At 43.6% G+C, this 27,651-nt stretch overlaps 1 protein-coding gene across 1 annotated transcript; it reads right to left on the reverse strand.

Moving 5' to 3' along the window:
• Nucleotides 1–311: 311 nt before the first annotated feature.
• On the reverse strand, nucleotides 312–27,203 carry LOC115191806 (SH3 domain-containing protein 19-like). The gene is made up of 21 exons (XM_029749738.1): nucleotides 26,878–27,203; nucleotides 26,564–26,650; nucleotides 15,105–15,144; nucleotides 12,962–13,002; nucleotides 12,550–12,589; nucleotides 11,973–12,108; nucleotides 11,366–11,546; nucleotides 10,027–11,172; nucleotides 7,832–7,942; nucleotides 7,246–7,358; nucleotides 6,443–6,483; nucleotides 6,083–6,314; nucleotides 5,675–5,743; nucleotides 5,311–5,457; nucleotides 4,071–4,143; nucleotides 3,518–3,648; nucleotides 3,015–3,309; nucleotides 2,320–2,366; nucleotides 1,937–2,123; nucleotides 1,318–1,427; nucleotides 312–1,181 (listed from the first exon to the last, which is right to left on the reverse strand). Exons 2-21 carry the CDS (start codon nucleotides 26,625–26,627, stop codon nucleotides 1,071–1,073), a joined length of 3,315 nt encoding a protein of 1,104 aa, XP_029605598.1. The 5' UTR covers nucleotides 26,628–26,650; nucleotides 26,878–27,203; the 3' UTR covers nucleotides 312–1,070.
• Nucleotides 27,204–27,651: the final 448 nt, after the last annotated feature.

Genomic DNA, 27,651 nt, shown 5'->3' on the forward strand with positions numbered 1-27,651 from the left:
GGTGGGAAAACAATTGTGCAAAGCTAAATAAAATGTATACCCACCCTGTTAGGCTAATTTGGATAATTACCAAAATATGTTTGAGAAAAGTTAAAATCCTGTTCAAGTGTTCACCAATACACTACCGTACTCTTGCTCACTCAGATCTATGGCTAATTTACGATCCACATTTCCACCCTGTGAGGATTATACATCTAAAAAAAAATCAATGCCTAAATTTGACCAATATGTTTTTCTAAAAGTCAAACCTTTTGACACACTCCTCAAAGTTATGAATGACCCTGTTAAGGAGAACTGACTTCATAGAAGTCTTCATTTTTTAAATATATCTTTATTTCATGAACAAGCTGAGCATTTGACCACAATTAGCCACCAGAAAAGGCTTTCAGCGGGCTACATACATGCAGTATTGTAAAAACCACAATTCATAGTTTGAGGAAATATTGTACTACAACAGCTATATTTAATGTGCAATGGTGTAGTCAACATCACGTTAAATACTGCATATCTGGATTAGAACAAAGCTGGTAAGGGTTTTGTGGCAGGAACTTCTTATGAATGCCTGTTCAATTCAGTTACAGCCAGCCATTCTCAGATGCATCGTCATACAAAGTTATTTCATTACTTTCACAGGTAACACTTTATTTGGATAGTCTGTAGAGCATCTACAGATGGACTATCAGTAACATTTCAACTAGCCCTAACCTTAACCCTTATCCTAACCTTCGCAAGCAGTTGCTTATCCTCAGATAGTATGACCACATACAGATGGACTATCCAAATAAAGTGATCCATTCACATTTATAAATACTATTAAAAAAAACAATGTTGCATTCAAAAATACACCCAATAGCTTTCTGTGGGAGATTGACCGGACAATCTAGTTTTAAGCTTCAAAGCAGAGAACTACTGCAGTCCAGTGGGGCAAAAAGGCACTTTGGAATATTCCGTTTCCTCTCATCTTTCAGGTTCTCATATTTCCATAGTTCAAAAGACATTACTCGTGATGAAACCACAGACACAAAGTAAGTTTCCGTAGTGCCCCAGTGTCTTTGTTAAGGGTAGATTACTCATGCCAGCACATGCATATAATTTTTAGGCACCAACGCTCGCTTCCCCCTCAACTCTCCCAGGAACCACTCATCGTCAATGGACTCCAAGTTGGTGATGATATCCCCCGCCTATAGCAAGAGAAAGGAAAGTTATACTGTAGGCCTAGTACCTGTAGTGTATATATATAAAAATGACTGTTGATTGTAACAAACAATGTTAACTCTTTTGTTGTAATTAAGTATTGAATGTTAACAGTAGAAATACCTTCAGTGAGAGCTCCTCATCACATTCAGCTGTGAAGTCAAACATCGCTTTCCCTCTGCTTCCTTCCCCATTAGTCACACTCTGCTGTCTGTCCAACACCGGAGAGTTGCCTGGACAGAGACAAAGGGAATCATCAGTGCCTTAAATGTCCTTATAATGAGAGTTTATTCATAGTAAATGTCCTACTATGCTGCCCTATGAGTAGACCAGGAATATCTGTATGTTTCAGAGGCGGCTGGTGGGGGGAGCTATAAGAGGATTGGCTCATTTTAAAGCCTGGAATGGAATTAATGGAACGGTATCAAATATACAGAAACCACATGTTTTACTCGGTTCCATTGATTCCATTCCAGTCTTTACAATGAGCCCGTCCTCCTATAGCTCCTCCCACCAGCCTCTGGTACATAGGCCTATTCAAACTGTGGGTTTTGCATTGAATGTATCAGTAGTTGTTTTTTGTCATGTGTCAATCATCACCCCGGCAAAGTTATTTGAATTTAATTAAACCAAAAGTATAAATATTTTAAGTATAAAAATAAAAAACTCCTAGCTTTATATATCAAGCAGATAAATTCACCTCCTACCACAAGATGGCGCCATAAGAATGCCCTATTATTACCTGAGCTGGTCTCTACAAAGGCCGTGGGGAAGAATCCTTCTCTACCATTAAGCCTTCCAGAGCACCACTCGGCGTCTACATGCTGTGTGACCAGGATACGGTCTCCCTGTTGGAAGGACAGTTCCTCTTCTGTCTGGCCTACAAAGTCATACAGAGCCACGGCCCACTCCACTCCTGACGAACCAGACTATAGACAGGGATATACATGTTAGTGGACGGTCTCATACACAAGCTCTAATCATGAATCATTGGATATACACACAGAGGTCATTAGGCTACCCCAGACTACAGCTCAGGCCAAACACTGACACACATACACCTGTATCGTGATGTTTGTTTGTGTTATGTTGTAAAGACTGGTAACAGTACCACATGAACCATACCTGTATGGGTTTGGCAGCCTCTTGGGTCTTGGTTGAAGAAACCATGCCTGAGAAATGCAGTAGCGGTATTCAGATAGAAAGCATATTGTGTTGACAGTTGCTGAACATAAAACTGAATGGGGAATGAGTGTGTGGGCGTACACTAGTACACTGCTAGAGCCAGGGAGAAGGACATGTAGCACACAGAGTGAGCTGTACTGTATTAATAAAAAGGTCTTAGTACAGGGGCTTACACAGAGCTCCTGACTTAAACATAAACATGTTGCACAGATTCCATACATTCCGCAGAGGGAAGTATCCGCCTACACATTACGAGAGAGATGGAGGCAGTTCACTGTAGACTAGTTCTAGAGAAACCTTTTGTACTGGTGGACAAACCGCAATAGGGGTACAGGATACGTGACGATACAGCTAAAATCCCCCGTGCCAAGAATAAATATTTCACTGTGTTTGTGGCCTGGCCACCTTTGACCTTACGCTATGACCTCAAATACAGTATGCCAGGACAACATGAACTTCCGTGGGAAAATTCCAATGTCTCCAATTCTCTGATTATGTTTACAATGTCAAGATAGGGACACACATCTCAAGCCGAGGTTCCTTAATGATTTGAAGGCCTAGTCTGTGATATGTCATTTAATATACAGTATATTCCATTTCAAGCTAAGAAGTGGGCCTTGAATTAAAAGTCCTACCAGGTAGTGCCATCTTGGTGGGGAATGATCGCTGTCGTTGTGGTTGTGGCGGAGGAGGAAGATCTTCTATGATATCCACAAAGTTGATGGGGAAGATTCCATTGCGGGCCCCTATCTGTCCCCTCGCCCACTCCTCTTCCATGTACTCCTTTAGCTGAATCACGTCTCCCTCAGAAAAGGTTAGCTCGTCACTCTGCTCACCCTCGAAGTCGAACCGCGCCACACACCTCGGTCCACTGACTGTTGCAGGGGGGGGCCTTGCCTTCTTTGCGTCGGTCGGTGTTGGTGCATTTGACTAAATAGAGAAAAAAATCATAATCAAAACACATTAAATAGCTGGACTCATTTGTATACATCATATAGACCACTTTATGGGCTGGTTTCTCACACAAAAGACTTTGAAAAGACTATTTATTGAACAGTTTTTCGTCCAGGAGTAGGCTTAATCTGAGTCTTGGAAACCAGCCCTATCTCTATAGCTGAAACATTGACTGAAGTCTTACCATAACTTTGACGTAGCTGACAGGGAAGAAGCCAGAGAAGCCTCTACAGGAGCCGCGGTACCACTCACTGTCCACCTGCTCCACATTGGTCACCACATCCCCCTCCCTCAGACCCAGCTCCCCTGGACCCTCTGGATAGGATACAACACATGTCAATCAAATCCCACTGCTGACAACACAAACTCTAGCATGAACTCTACTTTGTGGATATCAATTGCTGAGGGAAACACAGAACTAAGCAATAAAAACATGCCAGACATATTGCAAATGATTTGAGGTGTTTCAAATCTGTAAACACTTTTTTTGTGAGCCTCGTCTAGATTCTAAAAGTTACTTTACTTGGCGTGGACATGTTTGGGGGAACTCAAAACAGCTGTAAAAGCATGCCAGCCATATTGTAATTTATTTGACATGATTAAAATCTAATAAATGACTTAAAATATTGTAAGGTGTACAGTCCAATAGCCAATGTGTTTGTTACTATAGGACATAGGAGACTTGTTAGGTTGTGTGTTGTGGTGGTCAGCGTGCCAGAGTAGGTACTGTTCTGTACCTGGGGTGAAGTCATGGAGGACCTGCACCTGCAGACCACAGCTGCCTCTACGAGACCCAACTGTGCTGACACCCTGTAAGAAGAGAAAACACATCCAGGTATATGTGGAATTTACAGAAACACGTACAAAAGGGATTTAGAGACCAAACTAAACCAAAAAAATACTCCAAGTTCGCAATGAAAGTTCCTATGTGGCTACAAAGAAATAAAAACCAATTGGTGCTAGATATACTAAACATAGGCTAGTCAAACTAAATAGGAGGTAGCCAAACAAAATAGGGGGTAGCCAAAGAAAATAGGGGGTAGCCAAACAAAATAGGGGGTAGCCAAACAAAATAGGGGGTAGCCAAAGAAAATAGGGGGTAGCCAAACAAAATAGGGGGTAGCCAAACAAAATAGCAGGTAGCCAAAGAAAATAGGGGGTAGCCAAAGAAAATAGGGGGTAGCCAAACAAAATAGGGGGTAGCCAAACAAAATAGGGGGTAGCCAAAGAAAATAGGGGGTAGCCAAACAAAATAGGGGGTAGCCAAACAAAATAGCAGGTAGCCAAAGAAAATAGGGGGTAGCCAAAGAAAATAGGGGGTAGCCAAACAAAATAGGGGGTAGCCAAACAAAATAGGGGGTAGCCAAAGAAAATAGGGGGTAGCCAAACAAAATAGGGGGTAGCCAAACAAAATAGCAGGTAGCCAAAGAAAATAGGGGGTAGCCAAACAAAATAGGGGGTAGCCAAACAAAATAGGGGGTAGCCAAAGAAAATAAGGGGGTAGCCAAAGAAAATAGGGGGTAGCCAAAGAAAATAGGGGGTAGCCAAAGAAAATAGGGGGTAGCCAAACAAAATAGGGGGTAGCCAAACAAAATAGGGGGTAGCCAAAGAAAATAAGGGGTAGCCAATGAAAATAGGGGGTAGCCAAACAAAATAGGGGGTAGCCAAACAAAATAGGGGGTAGCCAAAGAAAATAGGGGGTAGCCAAAGAAAATAAGGGGTAGCCAATGAAAATAGGGGGTAGCCAAACAAAATAGGGGGTAGCCAAACAAAATAGGGGGTAGCCAAAGAAAATAAGGGGTAGCCAATGAAAATAGGGGGTAGCCAAAGAAAATAAGGGGTAGCCAATGAAAATAGGGGGTAGCCAAACAAAATAGGGGGTAGCCAAACAAAATAGGGGGTAGCCAAGTTGCCTGGAAAGTAAGAGGGCTGACATGTTTTGATTGACAGCTCATTGTAAATGGTTGAAGACATTACCTGTGACAGAGCTGGTTTAGTTGGGGCACTGGAGAGAGGAGTGATGACTTTCATGTGAGACTTCTGGACTCGGCCCCGGATATCTCCCACTTGACATTCAAAGGTCTTGTGGTCGAGCTGCTCGATCAGCAGCAGCAACTCATTTTTCTGTGGGAGAAAATCAAGAAGCATTTGATATTAATTTCTACTGAATTGTCTTTTCCTTAAAGAAAAAAATGATTACAAAACAGTAAGGTGAAATAAGTAAATCCATAAAACTAGTGATCAAATCAGGTTTAAATACAGTAGTCATTAACATTTTCTCATATCATCTTCTTGTTGTTGCTAGAAGCAAAACCTCCAAAACATGCAGACAGTGATTTACCTGGAATGAGAGTTCCCCTGTGTCTCTCCCACTGTAGTCAAACTCTGCTATCCCGTGGGGAAGTCCAAGCTAGACAAACACACATGACAAAGAAAACATTCAGAAAACATTCACAGGCTTACTATGTGACACTTGCCACTACAGTACACAACAGTTCCACTGAAATCCACCATGGATCTGCCTTGGGGGCGGCAGAGCAGGCTGCCGGGAGGGCAGAGCAGGCTGCCTCGGGGGCAGAGCAGGCTGCTTCGGGGGCAGAGCAGGCTGCCTTGGGGGCAGCAACAGAGCAGGCTGCCTTGGGGGCAGAGCAGGCTGCTTCGGGGGCAGAGCAGGCTGCCTTGGGGGCAGCAACAGAGCAGGCTGCCTTGGGGGCTGCAGCAGAGCGGGGTGGGAACTCTAAGCTCTCACCGTGTATTGGTTGTAGAGACGGTGGCCAGGGTTGGGCCTGGGGGGGAGCACAGGTCCCTTCTTCTTGGGCTTCTGAGCCTGGGGCTGCTTGGGTGATGGAGCTGCTGATGACGCTGGTGCTCTACGGGTGGAGAGGGATTGACGTGGACCATTTATCCGGGGCGGGGGTGGCCTTCCTGGGCCTACTTTTGCTGGAGGTGGGCGAGGAGGTAGGACCTTAGCTCCACCAGGCCTGGAAGAGATCAACAGCAGTATGAAGTTAATTAAAGCCATGTGTCTAGGACTGTATCTAATATGTTATCAATGGATCTTTACCCCTTTTTAATCCCCTAAAATGACCCACGATGTGATGTTACTGACCGAGGAGGGAGGCCCGGTATGGGCTCAGAATCAAAGGACTCCTACAGTTCAAATCAACAGAAAAAAGGTTGTTACTATTATGTTCAAAGAAGCAACGTGGCAGTCTAGAAACAGATGTGAATTGATGACAACCAGGATACTTCTCTAATCTCTCCCAGATCACATTTAACACCACATGGGATTGAATGACCTCCCCTGAACAAAACAGACTTACTACGCCTACTACCTTTGCAGCGCTCAGCAACTAGGGCAACCATAGCAACCTAGTGAATGACTGCTCAATGTGCCCTTCCTTAGCCATTGCTAACAGCTAGCTGTGCAGTACTAGTCAGTCATTTTTTACACTACACTGGCCCCTTTGTGTGGTCTGCGGTTGAGAACCACAGGTGGAGGTGAATGTTGGCGGTGGCCAGGTAAAAGGCTGGTTTGTCAGGCTAGTTCAGCACCGCTTCTGACAGGGCTGGTTTTCAAGCCACCATGAATGAACTGACACTAGATAATCGTGAGTGACGCTGAAGAAAAATACAAAGTAGCACTTTGACTTGTCTTTTTATGTCCTTTTAGCTAAGGCTTCTTGCTGCACAAAAGCCCGGTTATGTCATAGCCAAGCCGGGTCGGGAGCTATTGACTGACTGGCTTCCCCAGAGAGAGTGCAGTATTATGGCGTTGTGGAGGAAGAACTATGTCAGTAATCTCTTGTATTTCCTGTTTTCTAGTAGTCGAAGAGAAGCTAGGTAGCCTACTGTAGATCAATAGTGCTTCTGTTGGAGAAGTATATGGGGAAGGAAGGTGGTAGCACTTACCTGGAAGGGGAAGCGGGTTGAGATGCTTTGTTTACGGGTCACGGGGGATGGCAGTGACCCTACAGGCTTCTGTACAGGGAGAGGAGGAGGGTTGTCCAAAGTCCCATCGAACACTGAGGGAGAAAACCGTGAACTTTTAGACTGGATACACTGTACTGTAAACTGTACAAACCATACAGTCAACTTTTAATCCATGCAAAGGTTTGGGATCATTGTATTTTTGCGCTAATTCAATGGCTTGGTGTTGCCATGAATGAACACTCAGATGGAACATGCACATACTCAAACTACATGTCGAAGTAAATAAAGTATTGAAATTCGGATTAACTCACTCACTTATCAGGAGTCGACTGTATACACTCACTAAGACACCAAAGCACAGACACACACATTCTAACATCCACACCTACAGTTTGTTTGAGAAAATGGCAGCATCTAATCCATCATTAGGTTATGTCAAAACGTTTTATTTTGGGTAGACCCAGATGGAGATCAGAGGGACTTTATATAAGGTCATACATGTGTGGATATGGAGTATGCCACATAACTCACTACTCAGAGAGTAGAGCAGGTGGACTAGACTCACGTTTTCCTTTACTGGGCACTCTAATAGTGGTGGGTCTTCTGGTTACACTCTGTCTGCGGAAGGAGCCGCTGTCGCCCACATCACTACGCACAGGGTTCACTGGGAAATAGTCTGGAGAGAGACAGAGACGGCCAGTGTTGACTCCTCAATATTTGTCAACATATAGGTCCTGCATAAGGACTATATGACAAATTCTAAGCAATGTTTAAAACCTTTAATGCCAATCTGGACCCTCTCTTTCTAAAATTATCCGCCGCAATTGTTGCAACCCCTATTACTAGCCTGTTCAACCTCTCTTTCGTATTGTCTGAGATCCCTAAAGATTGGAAAGCTGCCGCGGTCATCCCCCTCTTCAAAGGGGGAGACACTCTAGACCAAACTGTTATAGACCTATATCTATCCTGCCCTGCCTTTCTAAAGTCTTCGAAAGCCAAGTTAACAAACAGATCACCGACCATTTCGAATCTCACCGTACCTTCTCCACTATGCAATCTGGTTTCCGAGCTGGTCATGGGTGCACCTCAGCCACGCTCAAGGTCCTAAACGATATTATAACTGCCATCGATAAAATACAGTACTGTGCAGCCGTTTTCATCGACCTGGCCAAGGCTTTCGACTCTGTCAATCACTGCATTCTTATCGGCAGACCCAATAGCTTTGGTTTCTCAAATGACTGCCTCGCCTGGTTCACCAACTACTTAGATCGAGTTCAGTGTGTCAAATTGGAGGGCCTGTTGTCCGGACCTCTGGCAGTCTCTATGGGGGTACCACAGGGTTCAATTCTCGGGCCGACTCTTTTCTCTGTATATATCAATGATGTCGCTCTTGCTGCTGGTGATTCTCTGATCCACCTCTACGCAGACGACACCATTCTGTATACTTCTGGCCCTTCTTTGGAAGCTGTGTTAACAAACCTCCAGACGAGCTTCAATGCCATACAACACTCCTTCCGTGGCCTCCAACTGCTCTTAAATGCTAGTAAAACTAAATGCATGGTTTTCAACCGATCGCTGCCCGCACCCGCCCGCCCGACTAGCTTCACTACGACGGTTCTGACCTAGAATATGTGGACAACTACAAATACCTAGGTGTCTGGTTAGACTGTAAACTCTCCGTCCAGACTCACATTAAGCATGTCCAATCCAAAATTAAATCTAGAATCGACTTCCTATTTCGCGACAAAGCCTCCTTCACTCATGCTGCTAAACATACCCTCGTAAAACTGACTATCCTACCGATCCTTGACTTCGGCGATGTCATTTACAAAATAGCCTCCAACACTCTACGCATCAAATTAGATGTAGTCAATCACAGTGCCATCCGTTTTGTCACCAAAGCCCCATATGCCACCCACCACTGCGACCTGTATGCTCTCGTTGGCTGGCCCTCGCTTCATATTCGTCGCCAAACCCACTAGCTCCAGGTCATCTATAAGTCTTTCCTAGGTAAAGCCTCGCCTTATCTCAGCTCACTGGTCACCATAGCACGTGCTCCAGCAGGTATATTTCACTGGTCACCCCCAAAGCCAACTCCTACTTTGGCCGCCTTTCCTTCCAGTTCTCTGCTGCCAATGACTGGAACGAATTGCAAAAATCACTGAAGCTGGAGACTTATATCTCCCTCACTAACTTTAAGCATCAGCTGTCAGAGCAACTTACCAATCACTGCACCTGTACACAGCCCATCTGTAAATAGCCCACCCAACTACCTCATCCCCATATTGTTATTTATTTTTGCTCTTTACACCTATCTCTACTTGCACATCATCATCATCTGCACATCTATCACTCCAGTGTTAATGCTAAATTGTAATTATTTTGCCACTATGGCCTATTTATTACATTACCTCACTATATTTGCACACACTGCACATAGATTTTTCTATTGTGTTAGTGACTGTACGTTTGTTTATCCCATGTGTAACTCTGTGTTGTTGTTTGTGTTGCACTGCTTTGCTTTATCTTGGCCAGGTCGCAGTTGTAAATGAGAACTTGTTCTCAACTGGCCTACCTGGTTAAATAAAGGTGAAATAAAAAAAATAATTAAAATAACTGCAGGCTAGTGACACTTTTTGTAAAGTAGTGTCGATAAAGAGGTTATAAATTAGCTTATATGTGTTTTAACTATACTTAGAACACTTATACTACTAAGTTAACCAATTAAGTCAGTGGTGAAATGCATGCTGCTGTACTTACTCATGGGGTTGTCCATGTATTCATTCACTGCCTCTGTGGTGGTGATGGAGGCTGAGTTGTGGTTGTTGAGGTTGAGGTTGAGGCCCAGCGGCTCCTTGCGAGGCTTCTCTGGAGAGATAGGAGGTACCAACCTGGGTTCATCCTCCTCTTGGGGGAAGAGGTTCTTGGCTCTGGCTGCTATGGAGAGCCGCGACCGGGAAAGGATGGCTGTCTTGGCAGGGGGTGGAGCCTCTGGTTCTGGTTCCTTGGGTTCTGGGGCTATACTGGGTTTTCTGTGGAGCACGGGTCTGGGTGCCGGGGTTGGGATGGAAGGAATAAAGGGAGTGGAGAAAATGGAGATCGCCCCCTGGTAGTTATTGCCATTACTGGGCTTCTTGATTGAGGGCTTGGGGGCAAGGGCTGGGGCTGGTTTGGCTGAAATCACAGGGGGTTTGAGGTGCGCGTTCCTGGGTAGAGGCTCTGGTTGTTTGAACTCTGGTTCCCCATCGCCCTCCTGGCTCTCAAAGGCTTGGATCCGGGCCCGGATGTTACGTTGGCTGTGAAGGGCGGCCATGTCACCGTCCTCGTCACCTTCCTCGCTTTGGTCGCTCCCGTCAGTTGGCGTCTGATTGTCACTAGAGTCACTAGTGTTCTGGTCGCATTGGTCCTCAGGACAAAACACATCTAATAGTTCCTGTAGGTACTTCCCCGAGGGAGGAGCCTTGACTGCTGTGTCATCTACAGAGCTGGAACCACTGTCACTGAGCCTGACCAGAGTCTGAACTTTGACCTCCTCTGTGATTGTCTGTTTGCAGGATTTGGAACGAGGAAGCGGGATGGGACGTTCAGTGGCTACTGGGACTGTTGAGGAGGGGACTGTAGGTTCTAAGAACGTAGTGATAGTGCTGGGTTCGGAAGGTTTTATTGGCCCATCCCATTGTACAGAAACAGATGGAGAGAGAGACCGGGTGTTTGGGATTGCACAGCTGGAATCTGTTGGGCTGGGTTGGGCTGCGGCTGACTTGGGGTCAGTTTGGTTCTTAGTGTTAGTGGCTGTGGCGTCTACTTGGATAAGACCAGAATCAGATACAGCTGTTGCAGTGGTAGAGTCACTTTGTAAAGGCTTGGGTAAGTATAGCCTTGGTGGCTTTTTTGGCTTTATTTTCACTGAGAAGGAAGAGATTATAAACAATACACTTAGCCTATACTCACACCACACATGAAAACTTTGACTAAAAAGTGACGTTACATTGTTTTAGTCGTGGTAATACAAGGATATGATATTTACCAACTATAGAGTTTTCGTGATGTTGTCAGCTAACCCATCTGTAATCATCATTCTCATTCTCACAAGCCTCACCTGTAGACTGTCTCTTCTCGATTGGCTGTGAGGATGCAGTGCATTCTGGGCCAGCGGCGGTGTCGTCCTCCACAGGGTCAGTCTGCGTGGCGATGGTCGTGGATCTCCGGGGGGCGGCGGTCGGCGTGACAACGGTCTCCTGGGTCTTCTCCTTGATCACCTGGTCATAGGATGGCGGTGGCTAAGACACGAGAGAGAAGGTACACACACACACACACACACACACACACACACACACACACACACACACACACACACACACACACACACACACACGTTGACCAAGCAAATGTGTAGCGGTGTGATTATTATAACTTGTATTCTACATGCAAGCTTGCTACCGTCCTACATTGACGCCCAATAGTAGTACAACATGCTGAACCTGCCGTGCTTGTTTCACTGCTAAATGATATGTTTGCTTCGAAAGTAGTTCATCATCTCAAACATTACACTGAAAACTGTGAAAGACACAGGAACATGGTAAGGTGGATCAAAAAAATCCAAAGTTAAAATCCATGCAGAACACACCCAAACTGAACAGGCCAAGAACACACAGCCTGCTGTCTCCCCTAGTATTAGAGGCTGATGTTAGTTAAATAAACGGTACCTGGGTATCTGATTGGATGCACCCTCCCCAGATGGGCTGTGAGGGAGGCGGGGCTGCCGTAAATCCCCCAGAAGCCCCTGGGAACCAGCCGTTGGCAGTGAGTGACTCGGCTGACAAGATGGTGATCTCTGGACGTCTGAAAGACAAACAAGTCCATTACGCACAATACAGTAGACTACCTCAACCAAACATGACATGCAACAGACTGTTGACACTTGTCTTATGTTGACAGAAAGCCTTATGTAGAAAGCCTTATGTATCATTTGTCATAAATCAATATATAGCTTTTTTAACACCATATGTGGCCATGATTTTGTTTTTGTTAATATGCCATTGTATAGACCATATTACTTTCTTTAATGGTTATTCACCAGTTGAGTCGAGGACTGTAAGTCAACATTAATATCAGTTCGTTTCAAATGAAAAATGTGGATTGCACTGTAGAGCACTAGTTCTTTGCCATGGTGCACTTTACCTTGAAGCATTTGGTGTTTGATTTTTGGAATAATGAGAGTAGAACTGTATTCAATCAGAGAGCTACAGAGACTATGAAGTATTATGAAACTCCTCTGTTTACCTTCTGTCTCTGGTCTGTTCACTTTGGGTGCTGGTTCTCGCTGTGGGAGAAAATGATATGAAATCTCTTTCAATCTGATATGTAATGAATTGAAAGAGACATTAAAAAAAACACTTGGGGGATTCAATCATGTACAATAGCTATATACCAGAGGAGGCTGGTGGGAGGAGCTATAGGAGTACGGGCTCATTGGAATGGAATATATGGAGCAGAGTCAAACACATCAATGCATGGAAACCATACGTTTGACTCCGTTCCATTCATTCGATTCTAGCCATTACAATGAGCCCATCCTCCTATAGTTCCTCCCACCAGCCTCCTCTGCTATAGACATACTTTAATCATGCTACATACTTTTATATTGTATGAGAATATACCAAATAATGGACAAACTCAACAATGAGAAACTCACTTCGCTTAATGGCAGCTCGTATTGAGGACAGAGGTCCTTGGCTGGAAGAGAGAAGAGTTACCATTGAGGAGAGTTTGACTGGAAAATAAGATTTCTTACATTTATACAACCTGAGAAAGCAAAGTATAATGCTGGCAACAGTCAGACTCCACCGGATTACTACACTGGACAGACAGTGCTAATTATCCACAAGCCAACTAGCCACCTTTATAGGCTTGAACCAGGACAGAGGAATTCTCAACAAAAATAAATTACAATCTCAGCAAATAATCCTGACATTTGAAAAATGTAATTGTCATCCATAGGTATCCTAGACTTCATTATATGATAAAGTAAAAGAGATAATATATACCCCTTTACCTCTAAAAGACCCGAATAAGTGCAGAGTAACACCAAAGGATGATAACAACAGTGTTGATAGTTGCATCAAACCTCTTTAGCTGCAGTGGTCCTCTCTGCACTGCAGTTACCACTGTGACGGCCACATCCTCTATCCCACTCGATCGTCAACTCCAATCCATACAACACAGCTACCGCTGCATACTGCAACCAAAAGAAGAGCCTACCTCCGGTACATGCGCCTGTTATACGCCAGTAATCAGAGTGAGAATGGGACAAGTACCAGAGACGCAGGCACAAGAAAGAGGAGAATCATTAAAAAGCAAGCCCTTTGAAGAGTTCAACCCCGCTTGCAACTTTCCACAATCCCTCTCCAGAAAACCCTTAAAACGCAGCAGGACGCAGATCCAATCCACTGAATATCCTTAGGCATCGTCCATCTGTTACTGTAACAATGACTCAGAAATAGCCCAAGTCTAACACCTCCTCCTCTGGCCACCACATACATCTACCAAGCCCAGGGGGCGTCCAAAAGTGCACTTCTGCAATATAACGACCCCTCTTGCTGATCTGTATTCCTAGGTCTGATCTGACTTCCTGACTAGTGTAGTGTTGGAGCTGACACCGCACCCCTCCCAGGCTGTGCCAGAATATGTTCCCAGAAGGGCCAACTACACAGTCTCAACGGAACGGGGTCATGTTCATTAGGGCACACAATGGAATACGTTTTAAAAACATTTTTGCGACAGAAAACAAAAATGTCTTATTGGACAATCCCAGGTGGTCCCTCCAGGTTTCTGTTTGCGTATGGTGCTTAATGAACAGGATCCAGACCAGACCCCCATAGGCCCAGGACCTTCAACACATCCTGCTCATTAACTGAACTGGAGATGTGATGTAAACCATCTGGAGAGGAAGACAGGAACAATCCCCCCTACCTCTCCCACCATAGCACTACGTGGATAATTAGGACGATTAGCTAAGCCCGTAATCAAATAGAACAACAGGGAGGTTAAACGTCCAATAGTTGATCAACAACAAAAAAAGGTTTGTATTGGAACACGTTGACGTTTGCTGTACTTTAACAGAGGAGGCTGGTGGGAGGAGCTATAGGAGGATGGGCTCATTGTAATGGCTGGAATGGAATAAATTGACGTATCAAACACATCAAACATCTGGAAACTGTGTTTCACTCCGTTCTATTTATTCCATTCCAGCAGTTACAATGAGCCCTTCCTCCTATAGCTCCTCCCACCAGCCTCCTTCTGTGTCAATACCCTGGATTGGAAGACATTGAAAAGGTGCTGAGTTTTAATGAGTTATCTAGGTAGGGTACACCATATTGTGAAAGAAAGGTTACAGGGTTGGAGTCAGTTTACTGAACTGAAATGGAATTGACCCTAACCCTGGACGGTAACCAACTTGGCTCTGGGGGCGTCAACAACTGAGCCAGTGTGGTTTTGTCCCCCATTCAAAAAGCTCTGATCTTCGGACACAGTGGACACAGTGGACACAGTGTCCAAACGTCCGTCAAAGAGGGTGGATCAGCGCATTGTTTGCTACCCTGCACCATTCACAACTCTCCCTCAGCAGAACTGCCTGTTAAAGAGACAGTGTTCTGGCCACTGCAGTCCTGACAGAGCCGTGGAGCAACAGAGGTGTCTAGGTAGAGCTGGAACAACCCAGGGTTTATTCTGGAGCACGCAACATTATCACAATATTAACACGGTTCCTTCTCTGTATTGAGCAAGATAGACATATTGAAAATGCCCCATATGTAAATTCAATTATATGGATAACTTACCTGGAATGAAAAGCCTCAGACTTATTCCTCTCTGTTCGATCTGAAAAGTAACCAGCGTTTTATTTTTAACGGTCACATTTGAAAGATCAATTTCTAACTAAGAAAATGCCCTCATTTTGTACACAAACAAAGCAAGCTGCAGGTACGACGACACAGGACAAGTGAACAAAATAACTATGGACTTTGCATACCTTCTTGCCGTTCATCAAAAACTTGAATAACTACATTCAGCTGGCTCAACATTCTAGTCTGTTCTTGATCAACCAGTTACAAAGAATGACATTGACATGCAAATATCAAAAGCATCTAAAAAAAAAAAAAAAAAAAAACATTTCTAAACACAAATAATTGTTTTGTTAATGCTCTCATCTTTATTTCATCAAGCCAGACATTATATCTGAACCATGATCTGTATAGCTACAATCTCAAAAGAAAATCATATGTAAATAGGGGACCATGAGCAATATGTATGGAAAGAACGGCTCTCCCTCATTCACACATTCAATGGCTTATTCTGGACACCTGACGTTTCAGGGTCACGTCTAGATGGGATACAACTTTTATCAAATTGACGTTAAAAGTGGAATTGTTTTGCATTTTAGCTAACCCTAACCCTTTCCCAACCTTAACCTAGTTCCCCTAACCTACTACGTTAATTTCCTAACCTGCTGTGCAGGTTCTCCTAAACCTGCTATGAAAAATAAATGTTGACAAAAGCTGTATCCCTTCTAGACAAACCACATTTCAGATGGAGCGAGCATTCGCCCAGGACATGCTGTACAGGTGACATAACTGTGTCATAAGTTGTCATAAATGTGTCATGTCTTATTTCCATATATGAAATCTTCGCAAAATATACTCAACAGATATCATTCCAAAGTTATGTCATCAGCTTTAAGATATGATGGACTGGCTAGTGGTTAGTGGTCCACAGCAGCTAAGCTAACATTTACATTCATTTGACTATACTAGAGTATATGAGTGTGAGGCCTTTGTGCCATAGGAACTAATATAAATCAGACAAGTAGGTCATATGAGGTTATTAGGATCCCTTTGTGTTAAAAATCATGCATTAAGCCATCTTAATATTTTGATGCTAATTTTTGTTCGCATCCTGCTAAAGACCTGACGCCATCGCCTCATTCTCTTACAACCAGTATAATAATGTTACAATGTCTAACACCACACTTGCTATCTGCCATATGCCACTGCCTCAAACTTATGTTACGGACTCTAATGAAAGCTACTTTATTGAGGAAAAATGTACTTTCTATGCCTGTGCTATGTGGCTGTCCCACCTAGCTATCTTAAGATGAAAGCACGAACTGTAAATCGCTCTGGAAAGGGGTGTCTGCTAAACAACTCAAATGTAAATGTAAAATTTTTACCTCTCTATGAAACAAAAAAGGAAGTAACAGTTTGTTAGTGAATCAAATCCTCAGAGACATTTTCACACATTTCTTTGCACTTTGGTCTGTGAGAGATTGTCACTGTAGGATTCAATATCTAGTGGATTTTCAATATTCAACATGCGCTTCATTTACATGTTACCAAGCTGTCAGTTGGAATACAGTGCAATCCCTGCTGAAAGTATTGTCTATAACCTACTGTGAATTGTACTGACAACATAATCTCACAGCGAAACATAGCAACAAGAGATGCTCCTACCTGTTAACGTTTTAAACACATTTCACAAATGTCCCCCAAAATGGTGTGTATTATTTCCTTCAAGTCCCTCCCTACTTTTCCATGCTGTGTGTTACTGTGTAAAGAAACAAACTCCATGACCACGAACAACAACAGAGAAAGGGTGGGGTCTCTCTCTCTCCCTACTGGCTGGTGTGTTGACTTGGCCAATGTGATCAAATGGAATGTGGCCATTCAGGAAGTACCACTCTACTGTCACTCTCCTGCTCTACTGAAAAAGGTTGATGGAACACTACAAAAAAAAATGACCCTCTGCTCTGATCTTAAAAGGCACAGTTCACACAAAATACAAATATGCCAGGATTTCTTCTGGCCTTGCTTGTTACCAACTGAACTAGGTCACTGAGTGCATATTTATGTTATTATAGGGGTTGTTCTGGGTTTGTTCCAGCACAACACCTGTGTTTATCTAGCAAAATCAAATCAACATGTTCTCTTCCTGTGTCAGAGAGAGCACAATACTGTGTGTCTTTCTGTCCGTCTTCCTTATTGGCAGGGTGTTAACGGTGGGCACACCCATTCTGACGCTACATCTCTGTTGGCCAGATCCTTGTATTTCCCTATTGTAGCACCACTCCCTGCTCTGGAAACATGCATAGTTCTATTATTTGGTCATCGGTCTATGTTAGGAAGTAGGCTACATATTAAAAACCTTGGCATACTGTGGGACTATGTTTTGCTGGATTAGAAAGTGGAGTCAACTGTTACTCTATTCCAATCCATCATAGATAGTACATCCGGACATAGCGCCACATCATTTTAGTAATTTAGCAGACGTTCTTATCCAAAGAGACTTACGATAGTGAGTACATACTTTTTCGTACTGTTCCGCCCGTGGGAGTCGAACCCACAACCCTGGTGTTGCAAGCGCCATTCTCTACCAACCGAGCCATTACATTTAAGTCATTTAGCAGACGCTCTTATCCAGAGCGACTTACAAATTGGTGCATTCACCTTATGATATCCAGTGGAACAACCACTTTACAATAGTACATCTATATCTTTTTTTTTGGGGGGGGGGGGGGGGGGGGGGGGGGGGGGGGGGGGGGTTAGAAGGATTACTATATCCTATCCCTAGCCATAACATATCCTCTTTCCTAGAAGTCACTCAGCAGGTCGTGAGACCATTATGAAATACATTTTCACTTTTAGATAAGATATAGCTGTAGAAACCAGGCATAAAAGCACCCCATCCATAGAAGTACTTTCATTAGATACTTCTTATTGCTGGCTTAGTGAAGAGGCTCAACCCTCTTTCTCTGAGTGGTGGGAGAGAGACATTTGCAAGGTCATGGACTCCTCCTTCGGAGGGCTTTTATGGAGGGCTTCTAATAGTAAATATCCCATGACAGGTTATGGACAAAGACACAATAAATGAATAAATAAAAAGTATAAGATTAGATTAATAGCCTATTGAATATGAAAAAAATATAATTAACACCAAAAAGAAGCAAAAAAACAAGAGAGGATGCAAAACAACTGTCTGTATCTCATTAAAGAGAAAAGAAACAAACAGAGATATGGTTTTAAAGCTGATTTGCTTGCTTAAAGGCCAGCTACAATAATAACAATTGAAGGGAACCCATACAGAAACACCACAAAACGACTCACTGACACATGCTAACATCACTCAGAACTGGGGCAGCTCTCTGTAAAGAACAATTGGTAAGAGGGAGTGTAGAAAAAAAGCCTCTCTCTTAATATGCAAGCTAGACATATTAGCTTAACCACCTAACTGAGGAACTCAATTTAACCTTGCGCAATACCCTAGATGCAGTTGCACCCCTAAAAACATTTGTCATAAGAAACTAGCTCCCTGGTTTACAGAAAATACCCGAGCTCTGAAGCAAGCTTCCAGAAAATTGGAACGGAAATGGCGCCACACCAAACTGGAAGTCTTCCGACTAGCTTGGAAAGACAGTACCGTGCAGTATCGAAGAGCCCTCACTGCTGCTCAATCATCCTATTTTCCCAACCTAATTGAGGAAAATAAGAACAATCCAAAATGTATTTTTGATACTGTCGCAAAGCTAACTAAAAAGCAGCATTCCCCAAGAGAGGATGGCTTTCACTTCAGCAGTAATAAATTCATGAACTTCTTTGAGGAAAAGATCATGGTCATTAGAAAGCAAATTATGGACTCCTCTTTAAATCTGCGTATTCCTCCAAAGCTCAGTTGTCCTGAGTCTGCACAACTCTGCCAGGACCTAGGATCAAGAGAGACACTCAAGTGTTTTAGTACTATATCTCTTGACACAATGATGAAAATAATCATGGCCTCTAAACCTTCAAGCTGCATATGGACCCTATTCCAACTAAACTACTGAAAGAGCTGCTTCCTGTGCTTGGCCCTCCTATGTTGAACATAATAAATGGCTCTCTATCCACCGGATGTGTACCAAACTCACTAAAAGTGGCAGTAATAAAGCCTCTCTTGAAAAAGCCAAACCTTGACCCAGAAAAAATAAAAAACTATCGGCCTATATCGAATCTCCCATTCCTCTCAAAAATGTTAGATAAAGCTGTTGCGCAGCAACTCACTGCCTTCCTGAAGACAAGAGAGACTGCACTTGTGAAGGTGGTAAATTACCTTTTAATGGCGTCAGACCGAGGCTCTGCATCTGTCCTCGTGCTCCTAGACCTTAGTGCTGCTTTTGATACCGTCGATCACCACATTCTTTTGGAGAGATTGGAAACCCAAATTGGTCTACACGGACAAGTTCTGGCCTGGTTTAGATCTTATCTGTCGGAAAGATATTAGTTTGTCTCTGTGAATGGTTTGTCCTCTGACAAATCAACTGTCAATTTTGGTGTTCCTCAAGGTTCCGTTTTAGGACCACTATTGTTTTCACTATATATTTTACCTCTTGGGGATGTCATTCGAAAACATAATGTTAACTTTCACTGCTAGGCGGATGACACACAGCTGTACATTTCAATGAAACATGGTGAAGCCCCAAAATTGCCCTCGCTGGAAGCCTGTGTTTCAGACATAAGGAAGTGGATGGCTGCAAACTTTCTACTTTTAAACTCGGACAAAACAGAGATGCTTGTTCTAGGTCCCAAGAAACAAAGAGATCTTCTGTTGAATCTGACAATTAAATCTTGATGGTTGTACAGTCGTCTCAAATAAAACTGTGAAGGACCTCGGCGTTACTCTGGACCCTGATCTCTCTTTTGATGAACATATCAAGATTGTTTCAAGGACAGCTTTTTCCATCTGCGTAACATTGCAAAAATCAGAAATTTTCCGTCCAAAATTGATGCAGAAAAATTAATCCATGCTTTTGTTACTTCTAGGTTAGACTACTGCAATGCTCTACTTTCCGGCTACCCGGATAAAGCACTAAATAAACTTCAGTTAGTGCTAAATACGGCTGCTAGAATCCTGACTAGAACCAAAAAGAATTATCATATTATTCCAGTGCTAGCCTCCCTACACTGGCTTCCTGTTAAGGCAAGGGCTGATTTCAAGGTTTTACTGCTAACCTACAAAGCATTACATGGGCTTGCTCCTACCTATCGTTCCGATTTGGTCCTGCCATACATACCTACACGTACGCTACGGTCACAAGACGCAGGGCTCCTAATTGTCCCTAGAATTTCTAAGCAAACGGCTGGAGGCAGGGCTTTCTCCTATAGAGCTCCATTTTTATGGAATGGTCTGCCTACCCATGTGAGAGACGCAGACTCAGCCTCAACCTTTAAGTCTTTATTGAAGACTCATCTCTTCAGTAGGTCCTATGATTGAGTGTAGTCTGGCCAGGAGTGTGAAGGTGAACGGAAAGGCACTGGAGCAACGAACCGCCCTTGCTGTCTCTGCCTAGCCGGTTCCCCTCTCTCCACGGGGATTCTCTGCCTCTAACCCTATTACAGGGGCAGAGTCACTGGCTTACTGGTGCTCTTCCATGCCGTCCTTAGGAGGGGTGCGTCACTTGAGTGGGTTGAGTCACTGACGTGGTCTTCCTGTCTGGGTTGGCGCCCCCCCTTGGGTTGTGCCGTGGCAGAGATCTTTGTGGGCTATATTCGGCCTTGTCTCAGGATGGTAAGTTGGTGGTTGAAGATATCGCTCTAGTGGTGTGGGGGCTGTGCTTTGGCAAAGTGGGTGGGGTTATATCCTGCCTGTTTGGCCCTGTCCGGGGGTATCATCGGATGGGGCCACAGTGTCTCCTGACCCCTCCTGTCTCAGCCTCCAGTATTTATGCTGCAGTAGTTTGTGTTGGTGGGCTAGGGTCAGTCTGTTATATCTGGAGTATTTCTCCTGTCTTATCCGGTGTCCTGTGTGAATTTAAGTATGCTCTCTCTAATTACCTCTCGGAGGAGGAGGACCTGAGCCCTAGGACCATGCCTCAGGACTACCTGGCATGGTGACTCCTTGTTGTCCCCAGTCCACCCGGCGGTGCTGCTGCTCCAGTTTCAACTGTTCTGCCTGCGGCTATGAAACCCTGACCTGTTCACTGTGATTACTATTATTTGACCAGGCTGGTCATTTATGAACATTTGAACATCTTGGCCATGTTCTGTTATAATCTCCACCCGGCACAGCCAGAAGAGGACTGGCCACCCCTCATAGCCTGGTTCCTCTCTAGGTTTCTTCCTAGGTTTTAGCCTTTCTAGGGAGTTTTTCCTAGCCACCGTGCTTCTACACCTGCATTGCTTGCTGTTTGGGGTTTTAGGCTGGGTTTCTGTACAGCACTTTGATATATAAGCTGATGTAAGAAGGGCTATATAAATAAATGTTATTTGATTGGTTTGAAGTCCTGGGCCTAAATCAAATCAGAGAGGTCAGAAGTAAGGTTACATCCCATGGAGGGTGGGGCTAGGCTATGAAGGCACAGCTGTGTGGAGACAAGGGGCTAGTTCCCATCCCTTGTCAGTCCATAAAGAAGCATCTTCCTCTATATCCTGACCCCGGTAACATGGCATGTTCAGGGAACGTGATCTCTCAGATTCTGGGTTTATTTATTCAGCGCAGGAATCTCTGCTTCTTCCCAAAACCCCATAAGACTTCCAGGGATATTCATATCCTTGTATCCTACTTCCCACACAGGCAGAACAGACACTGATGTCATCATAGGGTAGAATCAAAGTCTTCCCTATACTTTCTCAAAGGGAGTGTTTCAAATGAATTAGGGTGGGCTGGGGGTTAATGGCTGGGTAAGTGGGTTGGTGGGTGAACGCAACAGCTGCACATTAACTGTGTCCAATCCAGAGCCATTGTGGGTCAGTTTTGAGAGATGTTCTGTAGGAAGTCAAACCCATGGACCAGACAGGTCAGTTGGACTAGCCAGTAGAAATAAGGAACCAAGTCAATATTGTGTGTCAATTATTGAACCTCATTTTATTATGTTAATCAATGATAAACTATCTGGCAGAAATACATTTGTTTAAATTGTATTAATTTAACAGACGCTTTTACAGTAGTGAGTGCATACACTTTCATACTTGTTTTGCACTGAGCACAGCACCCCCACCATGTGAAGCACTATGAAGACAGGTCAGTTGGACTAGCCAGTAGAAATATACTGTGTCAATTATTGAACATCAATTTATCAGTATTATCCTTAATCAATGATAAACTATCTACCAGAAAGAGTGAAGCATTCTGGGTGATATTGAAATACCAGCTTTTGTGCACTGCACATTTATTTTCTATGTTGAGGTACTACAGTACATTAATATGTACATCTCATTTGCTACAAGGGAAACAGGCTCCGCATTAATATTTGAGAGCCTTTTCATCACACAAAAGAAAAGAGTTATTTCACAGCTGTCATTACGCTGCCTCCATGTGGAGTCAAATTGATAAGTAATGAATTTGTCGACGTCGAGCGGGGAAGCTAATATTTTACAACGGGACAAAAATGGGACGAGTCAATTAAAATCTAATATGCCTTTTTGGAAATAGACAGTTTAATTGCCAAATACTAATGATGGTTGGATTTGTATTAAGTGATAAGCCTCAGCTAAAGGAGACACAATTCTTCAAAGGAAGACAAAATATGAATTCCTCCTTCTCCATAGTCCTACAGCCACCCGAGGGTGAGAGAGAGACAGAGAGAGAGATGAGGGGGTCTAAGTTATATATACACACACACACACACACACACACACACACACACACACACATACATTCATTCTGCTTGGAAAATTAAACAGTCAAAGTGGAACAGACATGTCTACAACTATAAAAACATAACATTGTGAATGTGTAGCGCTCTATCCTTGCATGAAAAACAGACAAGAGGAGACAGACATGATCATGTCACCTATGAATAACACGGCGTCAGGAGCTGATTAACATGACTCATGTCAAGACATGATTAGGTGATGTCAAAGAGGAGTCATCCATGGATGTTTGGGGGAGATGACAGTCTAACGGAGATCTTGCTCAATGCAAGGAGGTTAAACTTTGGCCAATTGAAAATGCCGATGAAGAACAGTATGCACAAAGCAATCATCAATGATAACATATGGCATCATACGGTGCATGGCATATGAGTCATATGAGATAATGTATATTACTCTTAAAAAGTGACAAGCATATACTGTATACTGAAGCCTTAATAGGCTAATCTCTGCTTGTGACAGAAATAACTTCATATGATATAGCCTAGCTAGCCTACACACACGTGCAGTAGAGTTGGCAGTTGTCACCATTATCAAGTTACAAGACAACAGTTCCTGTTCCATCACTCTCTACACAGTCAACCCACCTGCCCATAGGATCAGTCTGATCTCCCCATACAGACAGCTGCAGTTAACCCAGGCCTGAACTAACACACTGGGCATGGAGGCTTGTGTTGGGTGGGGTGGGGTGTGTCTTTACTGGGAAGCCAGGTGTTTGCTCAACAGGTGTTGCTGCTTAATTCTCCCCTACCTACACTAGGAAGGTCTAACCATTCTATGGGTCCAAACACATTGTTAGATTGGAAATTGCTCGGCATAGAACCATATTTAGAACCAGAATTCAAAGGCGAGGGAAAGTTCAATATACCAACAGCCATTGAAATGTAAAACAGTAAACCAAACACAATGACTAAATTCAAATCAAACTTTATTTGCCACATGCGCCGAATACAACAAGTGTAGACTTTACTGTGAAATGCTTACTTACACGCCCTTAACCAACAGTGCAGTTCAAGAAGAAGAAAATATTTACCAAGTAGGCTAACACAATAAGAATAACAATAACGAGGCTATATACAGGGGGCATCGGTGCCAAGTCAGTGTGCAGGGGTACAGGCTAGTTGAGGTAATCTGTACATGTAGGTGGGGGCGAAGTGACCATGCATAGGTAACAAACAAACAGCGAGTAGCAGCAGTGTACAAGGGGGGGGGGGGGGGGGGGGGGGGGTCAATGTAAATTGTCTGGTGGTGATTTTTATGAATTGTTCAGCAGCCTAATGGCTTGGGGGTAGAAGCTGTTGAGGAGCCTTTTGGTCCTAGACTTGGCGTTCCTGTACCGCTTGCCGTGCGGTAGCAGAGAAAACAGTCTATAACTTGGGTGACTGGAGTCTCTGACAATTTTATGGGCTTTCCTCTGACACCGCCTATTATATAGGTCCTGGATGGCAGGAAGCTTGGCCCCAGTGATGTACTAGGCCGTTTGCACTACCCTCTGTAGCGCCTTACGGTCAGATGCCGAGTAGTTGCCATACCAGGCGGAGATGTAACCGGTCAGGATGCTTCCGATGGTGCAGCTGTAGAACCTTGAGAATCTGGGGTCCCATGCCAAATATTTTCAGTCTCCTGAGGGGGAAAAGGTTTTGTCGTGCCCTCTTCACGACTGTCTTGGTATGTTTGGACCATGATAGTCTGTTGGGGATGTGGACACCAAGGAACTTGAAACTCTCGACCCGCTCCACTACTGCCCCGTCAATGTTAATAGGGGCCTGTTCCGCCCGCCTTTTCCTGTAGTCCACGATCAGCTCCTTTCTTTTGCTCACATTGAGGGAGAGGTTGTTGTCCTGGCACCACACTGCCAGTTCTCTGACCTCATCCCTATAGGCCACCTCATTGTTGTCAGTGATCAGGCCTACCAATCTTGTGTCATCAGCAAACTTAATGATGGTGTTGGAGTCGTGTTTGGCCACGCAGTCGTGGGTGAACAGGGAATACAGGAGGGGACTAAGTACGCACCCCTGAGGGGCCCCAGTGTTAAGGATCAGCCTTGGCAGACTTGTTGCCTACTCTTACCACATGGGGGCGGCCCATCAGGAAGTCCAGGATAAAGCCTACATACATGCATTCATTTACAACCCTTTCTCTTGATATACATGAAGATTGTGTGGCATAAGAGATATGAATATGAACACATTTTAGAAGTGATTTCATCAGGAAATAAAACGACAAAAGCAAAAATATACAGAGCCAAAATGAACAGGATCAACCTGTCTGCCAAGTGCCAGTGGTTTTCCAGATGCATTTCCAGCAACACAGTTAAATGACACAGCTTGGCTGGCATGAGATGAGGAATATTTTAAGTGTCGGGACATGTACAATTTGTTGTGTCATCCTTCCTGTCTGGCTGGCAGTTTTAGGGTTTTCCAGACCATTTCCTTGTGGTTGTAGCACTGTTAACTGACTGCTGTATCTGATACACACAGGTAGTTGCTACCAGCTGCTGTATAAAAGTATACTTTCACTGAATGCCGCAGTGAGAGCATTGCGTCAACCATAGCAGCTGGATACTGTAATGGTGCAGAACAGAACTAGGGTTTATTTCTATATAGCACTAGAAACTGATTTGGAGTTGCTAGAAGGCATGAGAGAAGTGAGATAGAGCAAGGGTTTTCAAACTTTGGGTTAGCGTACTATTATAATTTTTTTATATAGAAATTTCTTGGATTTTTTTATGTGAACAATTATTATTTTAGGAAAATCGCTAGCTGCAACAGAATACAATCGTTGATCCAATTGTATGTCTCTGCATCAAGTATGAAGGAAGTTAAAGGTAGTTTTACGAGCCAATGCTAACTACTGTTAGTGCAATGACTGGAAGTCTACAAGAACAGTTAGCATGCTAGCTGTTCTTGTTGATTGGATTCTACCATCTGAATTAGTAATTTTCAGATGGAAAAACAGTTTCAGTGTCAACTTAAACGATCAAAACCAGATAGAAAGTAGGCAGAAAATATATTTTACTATTTATATTTTTGAATAATATAATATTTGAGAACTAACAATCAAATAAAAGCTAGACAATCAGAGAGAATATAATATTTTAAAAACTGGGCATTCAGGGCACATGCCCATTGATTTTGTTATAAGTGTAACGACCCTGGGTTTATAAGCGCGGAAATCGACTCTGCCGCTTGAGCATGCTTTTGCGGCACAGTCGATAGCGCGCCGGACTTCGGGCTTGAAGGTTTGAGCAGAGGAACACAGCATTAGTCATGGCAAAATGCATAGAATTTCTGGAAATTAGCTTCAAAACTGCAACAAAAAAGACCTCATCTCAATGGAATGGAACAATTTGTAGAATTGCATAACATTTTCTTCACAACAACAACAATAAGTTATATAAATTCAATTTTCAGCTAAATGGTATCATTTCCTACACACTTAACCATGTTTCATGATGGAACACTGTTCCAAGTTGTTATGTTCATGGGTTAAAAAGGTAAAAGTCCACGTTTTGAAATGATATTGCCCCAAAGTGTCAAACACATGTAGCCTACTTCAGGAGACGCTGTATCAAAATGACTAGAGGTTGACCTTGACGATAGATTGTTGGCAAGTGGACATACCTGTTGCTTGATTTCGGTTCCGTATATCCCTCAACTCCTCCTCTTCTCTTCTGGCTTCAGCCATAGGAGATGAGAACACTGCGGCGCCTGGTAATTTCCGGCAAATTAGAAACGTGTTATTAAAAAAAGTATTGACTGAGGTGGGAAATTAATTTGCCTTGTAAACAGTCTCAACTGGGGCGTAAAGTTGGGTCTTTACGAGTTGAGAAAACCCGAAGTAGTCCTACGCCGGCCACAGAGTATAACTTTCTACAACTGTGTTTGTGTTAATGTAATTTTGTAGAATGAGGGGTAGTTAGGCTATAGCTCCCTACCTTGTCCGCACCGACGGTAGCCCGACACGAATGTCAACAACAGGAACTGAATTGTCTGGCAAAAGCGGTATCACAAATGGAGATGGTGCCCCGGAATTGAGAACAACGGAGTGGAGTTGACAGACCGCAACAAAAGTTTCTCTCACCACAATGTCTGAGTAAAACCACTGCGACCCGAACAAAGAATTGTAGCCTAACGGAGTGAGTGGTCACAGTGTTCTCTTGTGCGTATTGGGGGAGCTGTTATCCATAAAACATTTTAAAAAACGACATCGAAAGCACCGCTATTTGCCCATAGATACCCAGACAGCCGCCCATAGTGATGATGCTAGTTCACCTGTCATTCAATACATGTTACGGCTTGCAGAGACAGGCAGGAGCTGTTTTTGTTGTTGTTGTTGAAGCACATAAAAATGAAAAGGCAGCCTACTACTTTACATATTAGCCTACTAACGGTTGAGTTGTGTAAAAACAAATGTTGTAGCTATTTAAGCTAGAAGTAATGATTAGATATACAAATGTATATTTTTCTCTTCAAGGTAATCTGATTTCCATACTGTATGAACTCTTCCCTCCCACCCTGTTGCACCACCCGTGTGTGACTCGGTCTCCCGCCTCGTCTCCTTGGGGCACGGTACTTCCACAGGTATATGTTGTTAGACAAAGAACAGTTAGCCAGTAAAGACCACTCATTTACAGCAGAATGGTCTGACTCACCACAACCAGCCTCTGTGACCTTGTGTTTGACGATGATAGTTTGGTTTTGACATGGCT

Source organism: Salmo trutta, chromosome 4 (assembly GCF_901001165.1).
Source record: "Salmo trutta chromosome 4, fSalTru1.1, whole genome shotgun sequence".
Lineage (NCBI taxonomy): Eukaryota > Metazoa > Chordata > Actinopteri > Salmoniformes > Salmonidae > Salmo > Salmo trutta.

Coding starts and splice junctions, on each gene's coding strand:
- LOC115191806 (XM_029749738.1), bottom strand. CDS start 26,627: ATGGCTGAAGCCAGAAGAGAAGAGGAGGAGTTGAGGGATATACGGAAC. Junction 3,310..3,517: donor TCAGCTACGTCAAAGTTATG/GTAAGACTTCAG, acceptor TTCTCTATTTAG/TCAAATGCACCAACACCGAC. Junction 1,182..1,317: donor ATGAGGAGCTCTCACTGAAG/GTATTTCTACTG, acceptor CTCTTGCTATAG/GCGGGGGATATCATCACCAA.